Source organism: Carex rostrata, chromosome 18 (assembly GCF_964058835.1).
Source record: "Carex rostrata chromosome 18, lpCarRost1.2, whole genome shotgun sequence".
NCBI lineage: Eukaryota > Viridiplantae > Streptophyta > Magnoliopsida > Poales > Cyperaceae > Carex > Carex rostrata.
Window position 1 is genome coordinate 8761206 of NC_135935.1, and position 12415 is coordinate 8773620.

At 35.5% G+C, this 12415-nt stretch overlaps 1 protein-coding gene across 1 annotated transcript; it reads left to right on the plus strand.

Annotated features, from left to right (window-relative positions):
- Positions 1–8987: 8987 nt before the first annotated feature.
- LOC144569810 (putative E3 ubiquitin-protein ligase SINA-like 6) lies at positions 8988–10747 on the plus strand. Its single transcript, XM_078320286.1, has 3 exons — positions 8988–9406; positions 9640–9895; positions 10216–10747. The coding sequence occupies exons 1-3, from the start codon at positions 9161–9163 to the stop codon at positions 10638–10640; spliced, it is 927 nt and encodes a 308-aa protein (XP_078176412.1). The 5' UTR covers positions 8988–9160; the 3' UTR covers positions 10641–10747.
- The last annotated feature ends 1668 nt before the right edge of the window (positions 10748–12415 follow it).

The window sequence follows — 12415 nt, forward strand, 5'->3', positions numbered from 1 at the left end:
ATTATACATTATGCATGCGATTATATACACTGCTTATACCCACAGTATGTGCATAAAAATTGTTAGATTTGTGTTTTAAAAGTTATCATTTGTTGATTATCTTTTATATATGTTATATTTATGAATTGAATGTGATTTACATTTTGTTCCATGAGTTTTATATTTATATTTAGAAGTGTTCAAAAAGATGCACTTGGTCTTGAACTGCAGGACTTTAAGTAAATAAATATACAACACTAAAATGTTCACAGGTCTTGCATATTAGCAGGAACACTAATATGACATATAAGACTATCGTGTTGATTAAAAGTACATTGTAGTTCTGCAAACGTTGATAAAAGATTATCATTTAATAACACGAATATATGAAATGCTTCATATATTGAACATACCTAATAGATGAAACATTATATGGATTTTTTTTTTTAATAATAATTACGTTGTACATTCCTCATGTGAAAACAATATATGTCTCAATCTTGAAATCAGAGACACGATGAAAACATTAATGACACTAACACAATCCATATAATGTTTCATCTATTAGGTATGTTCAATATATGAAGCATTTCATATATTCGTGTTATTAAATGATAATCTTTTATCAACGTTTGCAGAACTACAATGTACTTTTAATCAACACGATAGTCTTATATGTCATATTAGTGTTCCTGCTAATATGCAAGACCTGTGAACATTTTAGTGTTGTATATTTATTTACTTAAAGTCCTGCAGTTCAAGACCAAGTGCATCTTTTTGAACACTTCTAAATATAAATATAAAACTCATGGAACAAAATGTAAATCACATTCAATTCATAAATATAACATATATAAAAAATAATCAACAAATGATAATTTTTAGAACACAAATCTAACAATCTCCCACTTGTTCTTAAAGTTACATCTTATAAATTCATATGTATTAACTTAAAAAACTAGAGTTGCCTTCTGACTTAATCAGCTATCTCTATCCATTCTCCATGTTCTTTTAGACCCATGGAATCAAAGTGGACTTCGCTCTTGGCTTGAGATAAATGCTTTGTTAGCGGATCTGCTGTGTTGCTATCCGTGTCCACCTTTTACAATTTTATTCTACCCTCTTCTATGAAGTCTCGAATGACAAAGTATTTTCTATCAATGTGTTTGATCTTGTGGTGTGCCTTCGGCTCCTTGATTTGCGCAATAGCTCCACTATTATCGCAAAACAGCTCCAATGGTCATTCGATGGAAGGTACCACATTAAGTTCCTCAATGAACTTCTTGATCCAAACACCCTTTTTGCTGGCTTCAGCAGCAGCCATCACCTCTGATTGGGTTGTTGAGTCAGCCATTGTTGATTGTTTGAAACTTCTCCAACTAACGGCACCCCCATTCAAAATGAAAACATACCCAGATTGCGATCGCTTATCATCATAATCGGTCGCAAAACTTGCATCGGTGTAGCCTTCTACAACGAGCTCCCTTTTTCCCCATACACAAGAAACTTATCCTTAGTCCTGTTAATATACTTGAGGATATTCTTGACCGCAGTCCAATGAGCAGGACCTGCATGGGGTTGATAACGACTTGTCATACTCAGAGCATACGCGACATCAGGTCGCGTACACACCATAGCATACATGATGGAACCAATTGCAGAAGCATATGGTACATCCTTCATGATTTCAATGTCTTTACGTGTCGTAGCACACTGAGACTTGCTAAGTGTTACACCTTGAGTCAGTGGCACATTTCCTTTCTTGGAATTCTGCATGTTGAACCGTTTCAACACTTTGTCAATGTACGTACGTTGACTTAAGCCAATGAGTTTACGAGACCTATCTCTACATATCTTAATACCCAAGATATATTGGGCCTCACCCAAGTCTTTCATTGAGAAAATATCTTTCAATGAAGATTTTGTTTGCTCCATTAAGGGAATAAAGTTTCCTATCAATAGTATGTCATCAACATATAAGACCAAGAAAAGTACATAGCTCCCACTGACTATCTTGTATACACAAGGCTCTTCCTTGCTTTGGACGAATCCAAGGCGTTTAACCTCGTCATCAAAACGCTTGTTCCAACTCCTAGATGCTTGCTTTAGTCCATAAATGGACCTTTGAAGCTTGCATACTTTACCACCATTAGTTGGATCTTCAAAACCCGGCGGTTGTACCATGTACACGTCCTCTTCCAAATTCCCGTTAAGGAATGCTGTTTTGACATCCATTTGCCATATTTCATAGTCATAATATGCGGCAATGGCTAGTAATATCCGAATAGACTTAAACATTGCAACAGGCGAGAAGGTTTCATCATAGTCAATCCCTTGAACTTGACTAAACCCTTTCGCTACAAGTCTTGCCTTGTATGTTGTCATGTTTCCATCCATGTCCATCTTCCTCTTAAAAACCCATTTGTTTTGAACGGTTTTCTTTCCTTGAGGAAGATCTACCAAGGTCCATACTTGGTTGTCATACATGGATTGCGTTTCAGATTTCATGGCTTCATACCATGATTTTGAGTCATCTCTATTCATTGCTTCTTGAAAGGTCGTCGGATCTTCGGTATCTATTACCATGATCTCATGAAGTCCTAGATAGAAATCTAGTTTCTTTCTAGGTCTTGTTGACCTTCTTAGTTCTTGTGGCTCTTCCTGTTCATCCTGAGTCTCTTGAATCTCTTGCACAATCTCTTGTGAAATTGGTTCAATACTGGATTGAACACTATGTGGTGATGTGTGAACCTCTTCCTCAATAGGTTGAGGAACCTATTTACTCATGCTCCCACTAGCCATAGGAACTATGGTTGGGCTACTTCGATCTGTATCAATATTATCCATAACATGAGCGATGTCTTGTAGTGTTTCTTGAGTTTCTTTGAGTATTACACTACTCCCACCACTTTTATTCTTTTGAGAAACTCCTTCTCTAAGAAAATTGCACCCCTTTCAACTAATATTTTGTTAGTTGACTTGTGCCAAAAGTAGTATCATTTCGTTTCTTTTGGATAACCTATAAAGAAGCATTTATCCGCTTGGGATTCTAAGCTTGGTTGTCATCAATCGTTTGACGTAAGCCTCGCATCCCCAAATCTTGAGAAAAGACAAACTAGGAATTTTCCCAGGAGTTTTCTCGATGGATTTAGATGGAATGATGTTCAGTGTGTAAGCTGCGGTTAGTAATGCATGTCCCCAAAAATAAAGAGGCAATTATGTCTGGCACATCATTGATCGAACCATGTCGAGCAATGTTCTGTTTCTCCTCTCGGATACACCATTCCATTGAGGTGTTCCGGATGGAGTCAATTGTGGTATGACACCACATTCTTTTAGATATGCACCAAATTCATTACTCAAGTATTCTCCTCCATGATCAGTTCGTAGAGTCTTAATTCTCTTACCTAGTTGGTTTTCTACTTCATTCTTGAATTCTTTGAACTTGTCAAAGGATTCGCTCTTATTCTTCATTAGATAAACATAGCCATAACGACTATAGTCATCTGTGAAGGTAATGAAGTATCTAAAACCATCTCGTGCACTAGTTTTCATTGGCCCACATACATCTGAATGTATTAATTCCAATAAGTATTTTGCCCTTGTACCTTTCTTCTTGAAAGGTTTCTTTGTCATTTTTCCTATTAAGCAAGGTTCGCATGTCTCGATTTCATCATAATCAAGGAGACCAAGAAGATTACTTTCTTATAATTTCTTTATGCGTTTCTCGCTTATATGACCTAGGCGGTAGTGCCATAAGAGAATCTTATTTTCATGAGATACTTTGAGTCGTTCGTTATTGACATTTAGAATGTGTTTATCATTCACTTCAAGCAAATATAAGCCATCTTGAATAGTAGCATTTGCATAGAAAATTCCATCTTTTGAAATACTCATACTCGAGTTTGAAATAGTAAATACATACCCATCCTTGTCCAAACATGACACGGATATAATGTTTTTACATATAGACGGAACATAATAAACATTATTCAGAATAATTATTAAACCACTAGATAAATAAAGGTGAATCGATCCAATGGCCATTGTTGAGATGCTAACACCATTGCCCACCTTCAAAGTGACTTCTCCTTTCTTGAGATGTCTTCTATCCATTAGTGCCTACATATTTGCACAAATATGAGCACATGATCCAGTATCAATTACCCAATCATGAATAGATGTGGTTAAATTAACTTTAATAACATAGATACCTTTCTGAACCTTGGGGCGCTTGCGTTCTATTTTGCCACTGTCCAAGTCAGCCTTGTATTTAGGACAATTCGCCTTGAAGTGTCCTAACTCGTGGCAATAAAAGCACTTTGTTTGTGGAGTTGGCGAATTTTTCTTTTTGCCTTTGGAGGTGCTCGCTTGAGCTCCTCATTTTCCTTTGTTCATTTTGGGTATCTTCTTTTTGCCCTTTCCTTTGTGGACCTTTTTGCTGTTTTGGGAGATTGCAAGAACATTCTTCTCTCCCTTGTGCCTGTTCATATCAGCCTTTGCCTGCTTCAATGTCTGACGGATCTCATCCAAGGTCATTGTTTTTTCACGCAAGTGAAGATGCATGACTACATCCCTGTAAGATGGAGGCAATGAACCAAGGATTATATCCTCAGTTGAGTCAGCGTGCATTGGAGCATTGAGCTTCTCCAATTTCTTGAGGTAACCCAGCATTTTTAACATGTGCTGGTTGACGGAAGACCCTTCCGCCATGTAGCACCTAGTGAATGCTAGGGTGATCTTTGAACGCTCTTTACGAGCATTCTCCAGGAACATTTTGGAGAGACGTTCGATTATCTCTTTTGGAGAATTGTTTATGAATTTACGAGTAAGTTCAGTTTCCATACTCGCCAACATGAGACCTTGAACGTTCAGTTCGTCCTTGCGGTACTTTTCAGACACAGCCTTTTCTTCATCAGTGGGTTCTGTACCTAGTACTGGTGCATCTTCAACCAGCACAAAATAAAGCAACAAGTCATTAATTATTTCAAAGTCATAAAATACAAGTTAACATCAATATAAAAAGAGGTGATAATTCATAGTAAGCCATTTCAATAGCAATTGACTGGTTGGGTCCTTTACACCACGCTTGCATCTTATTCAATTGATCAATTTACAAAATTAAAGTCAAAGCCACAAGCTTTTATGAAATTTGATCCGAAATCATCATCATCAACAACAAACTAAAAATCAAAGCCAAAATCCTGATTTCTTGCAAAATTTGACACTGCTCTAACAAGATTCGAAAATGATCGAAACTGCAACATTACAAAATCAACGCTATTTGTTTTCTTTCTTCCCAAAATTGATAGAAAATGAGATGTCAACTTACCTGACGAGATGAGGAGATCTGGCGAGAGAGAATATCTCACGTTAGAGGGACCGAAAGAGGTTCCATTGAGTGTAGCAACGAGGGAGAAAAGATCGATTTCCAGAGTAAGCGAATAGGAACTTCAAACTATGCGACCGGAGAAGGGTAGCGAAGAGGGAGGAAAGAGTGACTTCTAGTTCTAACTAACAGGACTGGGGAAAAGGTAAGCAAACAGGGAGAAATGAGCGTTCTAACTACGCTACTGGAGAAGGGTGAAGAGTTGAATTTGATGGAGTCTTCGGGCAGAACTCAATCAAATATGAACCGTAAAAATAATGAAATGGTGGAGATGCTTAAACTCAAAAGTTACGTTAATACAGAGGATATGGATTCTGTTCAGTCTAAGTCTGCATCATATGCATTAACTCAAAAGAGCATCTTTTGAGTTAATACATATCAACCATCCAATTGGAAACGGAGCCCATCCGGTTCTAGCCTAAAACATAGGAGTCTTTAATATTAGTGCGAATTTAATTCACACAAATCTTAAAGCTAATCTAACGGTCCAGATGAATTAACTCAAAATATTCCTTTCTGAGTTAATGCAGAGGATACGAATTCAACTTGAGTTATCTCGCTCGAAATTGATGACATTGACACTGCCTTTACCCTCTCACGTTACGAAAATACGTTAGAGACCCCGACAAGGTGGAAGAGGAAGCTTGCTCGATTAGTGGTATGCTATCCTAATTGGTTATTGTAAGGTCTTTTGCCTTACTTCTGTCTTTGACCCGTGATAAGAAATTCCCCCTTGTTGTTATTGCTGCGTTATGAATGGAAATTGCGGTATTTTACTTGATTACCCTAATTTGAGAAATAATTGTCACATTGTCTACTAATACCAGTTTGTACCAGCAACCATGTGGTTGCCTGGCTTTGATTTGTTGATTCTGGTGATTTAGAGATGTAGTTAAACCCGATTGTTCACTTGTACCATTTCTACTGACCTCTGAGCCAATTTCTGATGGGATGATTGGTATCTATGATGAGACAAATGTAGTTTTAGAGCATCCCTCACTGGTACCAGTGTGATTCTAGCACATGAAAGATTGAGATTCCAATTTTATGTGCATCTTTCAATAACCTTAGCCAATTTTATGTGTGCACATGAAAGATGAACTTTTTTAAAAAGGATTTCTTGAATAAAGTGTGGATTTCTAAGGGCTTTTGTGATCAATACATTGTGGTATTCAGTCCTTGAGTTCTGTTCTGTGATTCTTGAGAAGTTAAAGATGCTGGATGATAAACTGACATACCGCGGCCATTTTTTTTTAATACCCTTAAAAAAAAATTTAAATGCCCTCCGATTTTTTTTTTTATAAATGCCCCGACCGCCTGGCCCACGGGTGGCCCAAAACACAAGCGGACCGCCTAGCCCACGAGCGGGTCACAGCACTAGCGGACCTTTGTTTTTTAGAGATCTTAGTATTTTGATTTAAATAATTGTGTGAAGAAAAAGTTTTATTGTTTAGTGTATTTCAAAAAATAAGACATTTGATATATTTATGAAGTGATGTCGTAATTCTTTATAACTTTGATTTTATTTTTTTATTTTTTTGGTGAACTTTGATTTTATTTTTTTATTTTTTTGGTGAACTTTGATTTTATTTGTCCGTTAGATATCACAAGTCTAAATATAACATTAGTTAAGGACTTGACCTTTATTCAAAAAATTTCAAGCTTTGACAGCTTGTTGATCTTCTTCTCTTTTTTCTGATTTTTATAATATATGCATATATACATATATACACATACATACATACATACATACATACATACATACATACATACATACATACATACATACATATATACACAGATACATATACACATAGACATATACACATACACATACACATATACATATATACAATTTTTTTTTATAATATATGTATATATGTATATATTATAAATAGAGTGTGGCTAATTTGCTACCGAAAGCACTTCGACCGAGGTGCTTCCGGGGCTATATTAGCATATGTGATGTTCAAACAACAAATTCAAACCGTTAGATGTTTAATCTATATTAAAATCTACTTGGAGACCAAATTTTATATTTTTTGGAATTTTTTTACTATTTATTAAGATGGTTTGAAAATCGCTGTTTTTATTAAAATTCTGCACCATAAAAAAACAGCGACTTTCAAACCATCTTAATAAATAGTAAAAAAATTTCAAAAAATATAAAATTTGGTCTCCAAGTAGATTTTAATATAGATTAAACATCTAACGGTTTGAATTTGTTGTTTGAACATTACATATGCTAATATAGCCCCGGAAGCACCTCGGTCGAAGTGCTTTCGATAGCAAATTAGCCACACTCATTATAAATATATACATATATTATATATTATATATATAATATACATATATATATACATGTAGAGTAAGGCTACGCTACTTCGTGAATTAAACGGGGCGTTTTAATTCGCTCTCATATCTCTAGTTTCGAAGTCCAAATAGCCGATCCAAACCGTTAGATGTTTAATCTATATTAAAATGTGCTTGGAGATCAAATTTTATATTTTTTTGAATTTTTTTACTATTTATTAAGATGGTTTGAAAATCGTTTTTTTTAATGCCTACCGTCGAACAAAAACTTAAACTAGATTTTTGAGGCACTAAATGACGTTTTTTTGAAATTCTGATGTTTTCGATGTGACGATGCTCAATGTATCACCAGGGCAAAATCAAATCCGTCTCGTCGTCCCCTTTCCGAAAAGTGCTCATACGCGTAAATCTGACTTTCCTAGCCAAAGTTATGGCTGTTTAAAGTTGTTTCGAAAATTAAACTTTGAAAATTCATAACTAACTGTAGAAAAATCCAAATAAGTTGAAATTTATATCAATTCTGTGTATTTTTGAATTATCTACATGTTGGTGCAATCACTTTACAGTTTAGTCCCTGTATCAATCCATACTTGCTCATTTATCAGTAAAGGTCAAATTTGATATTTTTAGTGCATTTCACTATACCAGTGGCCTTTGCCTGGTGCTTGGTTTTTAAGTTTGGACTTGATACCATACCAGAGGTCAGTCTAGAATACTTTGTGCATGGACAGAGATCTAATTTGATGTTTGAACATATTTTAGTAGCTCTAAACTACTGTTTAAATAAAGAGAAGAAGATCAACGAGCTGTCAGAGCTTGAAAATTTTTGAATAAAGGCCAAGTCCTTAATTAGTGTTATATTTAGACTTGTGATATCCAACTGACAAATAAAATCAAAGTTCACCAAAAAAATAAAAATAAATAAATAAAATTAAAGTTATAAAAAGTTACGACATCACTTCATAAATATATGAAATGTCTTATTTTTTGGCATACACTCTAAAGAAGAAAACTTTTTCTTCACAAAATTATTTAAATCAAAATACTAAGATCTCTAAAAAAAAAAGAGGACCGCCCGTGAGTCAGGCAGTCCGCTTGTGTTTTGGACCGCTCGTAGGCCAAACAGTTGGGGCATTAGACGGGCGGTCCGCTAGTGCTATGACCCGCCCGTGGGTCAGGCAGTCCGCTTGTGTTTTGGACCGCTCGTAGGCCAAACAGTTGGGACATTTATAAAAAAAAATTAAATCGGAGGACATTTTTAAATTTTTCTTTTTTTTAAGGGTATTAAAACAAATGGCCGGACGTACCGTCTATTCTATTTTAGATTGAACTGGTCGCTTCATATCAGTCAGAAGGGGGTTCTATTTGAGATTCAAATTATCCCCTATAAATTTTTACTCGAGAAAAAAAAAATAGACTCGCCTCTCTCTGTAAGAACAGGGGACAGCGAAGGGATCGGTGGCATCCTTTAAGGCTGCCATGGCGAAATTCTCCTTGGATGACGTAGATGACGAAGGCGGGGTGGCGAAGCGGAGAAAGACTCAAAGAGGAGGAGGAGGAGAGACTTCGAATCCTCCGTCTCAAAGAGAAATCAAGGGAGGAGAGGCTTCTAATCCTCCTCAAAAAGAGACTGGAGGAGGAGGAGGAGAGATTGGAGTCACGATTGATCCCGACTTACTGGACTGCTCCATTTGCTTCTATCCCTTGTGCCCTCCAGTTAATCAGGTATTTTTATTTTTCAAGGCCTTGTTTTCATTCTCTCTCAGAAATTCTCATTGGTGTGTGCTGGATTCTTAGTAATAAAGCTGATAAAAGGATGACAAATATTTCTCTGTGTCTCTTCTTTTTCTTTTTTTCCCCTCCTTTATCTCTAACATTTGATGATAACCTAAAGCATTTTTTGTTTTTACCTTATATTGCAAAAGCAAAAACTAAACAAATTCACTTACTTTTGGCAGTGTGAGAATGGTCACGTTGCGTGTCCCTCCTGCTGGTCTAAACTACAACACAAGTGTCACATCTGCAACCTTCAGGTGCAATGTCGTAATATCGCACTCGAGAAGGTTTTGGAAGCAGCACATCTCCCTTGCACTTACGCCAATTTAGGTTGCCGCAAGTCTGTTTCCTACTCACAGAGGCAAGTGCACACTGATACTTGTGAGTTCGGCCCGTCTTCATGCCCAATTCCAGGCTGTGCTCAGAAGGCCTTTTCAGGTGCACATTTTTGCTGGTCGATACTCTTTTGTCCTGGTATTAGTACAACTACTCCACTAACATGTAAACAAGACCATAAGCACAAAAATGCATGGATTAGTATTGGAGAATGGCAGTGGTACAAGTTATTGGTTGGTACTACACGGTTGTACTGTTCTCGATTGAAACTTAAATTGCATATAGTACAGCTTACTAAAATCTTTTGTCTGATGCGAGCCTTGATAGACAAATCTTGATTTCTTTATTTTTTGAGGAAAAGGTTCATTTGCAAAATCAAACCTTATTTTGGTTCCTTTATTTGTTTATGCACAATGTTGTAGGAGAATGGCTGGGACATTTTCTGAAAGACCACAGGTTCCCCTGCAGTCACTTCATTTATGGTCAATCCTGCACTATAAGATTTAATCAAGGGGATCCTTATTTTACCTTATTTGGACCCGATAAAGAGCTGTTTCTGCTTGTTAATGAACCTGTTCTCAATATTGGGAATGCTCTCGCCTTGTATTGTATTGATCTGGCCCATCTTTGCCAGAATGATTTCTCGTATGAACTTATGGTGGATACTGATTCTGGTTCAAACACTAGCTCGGTGCAATTGAAGTCGCAAGTCGTTTCCATCAAGGAGTGGAAGAGAGGCGAAGTGCGTGGTTCTTTCCTTTTGGTGCCATTAGGGTTTTCACTGTCGGGAGAAATGAAGGTACATGTTTTAATAAATAAAAAATTGGATGTAATCCCGTTAGACTGAAGAAGATGACCTTTTTCTTGGATGGTTCTGTATATATAACTCATGTCAGTAATCTCCTTGTTTTGGAATTGTAAATTAGCAATTGAGTAACAGTGATTGTCTTGAAATGAAGTTGTCTGTTTTCATTCTTTTAAAAGATTTTCTTTGTTTGTCGTGAACATTGGCTTTAATGGACTGGTGTTGTGATATGATATGCTGCATGCATTGATGTTGTATAAATTCAAAACTAAGTTTATTAAGGTCCACTGCCAAGCTCTGAAAAAAATATATATATATTATTAAGGTCTTTAATTTGAAACTTGAAGGTTCAGTTTAGTTTCTATGACGAGGCTTTGTGTCTGTCCGATTTGCAGTTGCTACTGTTCTCATGGTCATTGTTGTTGCTGTTGCTGAGATGGGACTACTTGTCTGAAGAGTCTGACTAGTATAACATCAGTGTCATTTTAGTCTATATAACACCAACTCCAAAATCTATCGAATCGATTTCAAACGGTGAATCTAAATTGTTCAAACCGATCTACTTCATTAGTTGTGCGTTTACATGCAAAATTTATTACTTTTTGAATTTATTTGGTATCAAGTCAAGCGGTCAAATGTGTGAGTTTTTAAATTAATTTTAATACATTCATTTTTCAACATTTTTATCGCTTGATTTGATACTAAAATAACTCGAAAATATAAAATTTTTGCATGTAAACACACCACTCATAAAGTAAATTGATTTGAATGGTTTGGATTAGTTGTTTGAAGTCTATTCAATCAATTTTGAAATTAGTGTCATGTGACACCAATGTCATACTAGCCGAACTCATGTCTGAATATTACCATGTACATTTCCTGACAAACAAAATAGTTTAACTCATGTCTGCATTTTCGTATTTTATCCAATTAAATAAAGAGGAAAAAAATTTTTATTTCAGTGTCAGGTACTGGTACTGATTGGATCGGACGGAGTTTCAAATCATTGAATTTCAGAATGATATAATTTTGAGTCGTTCATAGTTTGATTGGATAGTATTTAGGTTGATTTAACTTTTTTATTTGTCAAAATAATGTGTCTGGTCGTATCAGATCTGAGTTCCAATAAAAATCTGATCAGAATTTTTATATGTTCACTTGATAATATTTTTTCTTGAAGCATAGTTAATAATATTAAATGAGAATCAAGAACCAACGCAATAAAGCATTTCTTGTCTCTTTCATTTTATTTGTAGTTTGTCACATTAAATGAGAATCATAAACTTGTTAATGGTTTTGGCTCACTTTTTATGAAAATTCTAATTTAACTCCATCCTTGCTTTATGACATCTGTATTTTCTCTGATATGCAATTGTTTTATGTCCATTAGACGGACCCCACATGTTCACAATTTCAAAATATTTACCTTATAAGTCATCTCAATTTCAAATTCCAAGTTTGTATGAACATGTGAACAAGCATTGGATTGGATTGAGTTAACAATTTATTTATGGGTGGGAGGACGATAATAGTCATTCTCTCCTAGACATAATATCCATATTCAATGGTCATGTGCTTTTATGCAATTAAGCCCAAAATAGTTTTGGTTGGTCTTATTAAATTGGTAAAAGTTTTGTTTTAATATGATGAAGACCCTGTAAATAACCAGGTAGAAATGAATTTAATGAACCAATTAATAAACATCCTTGTAAAATATCTTGCAGTTACATTTCAGCAAATTATTGGGTCTCAACTGCTTAATGTTAGTAGAATGTTGGATTTAAAGATGAGTAAATTTAGGCTTTAATTTGGCACAT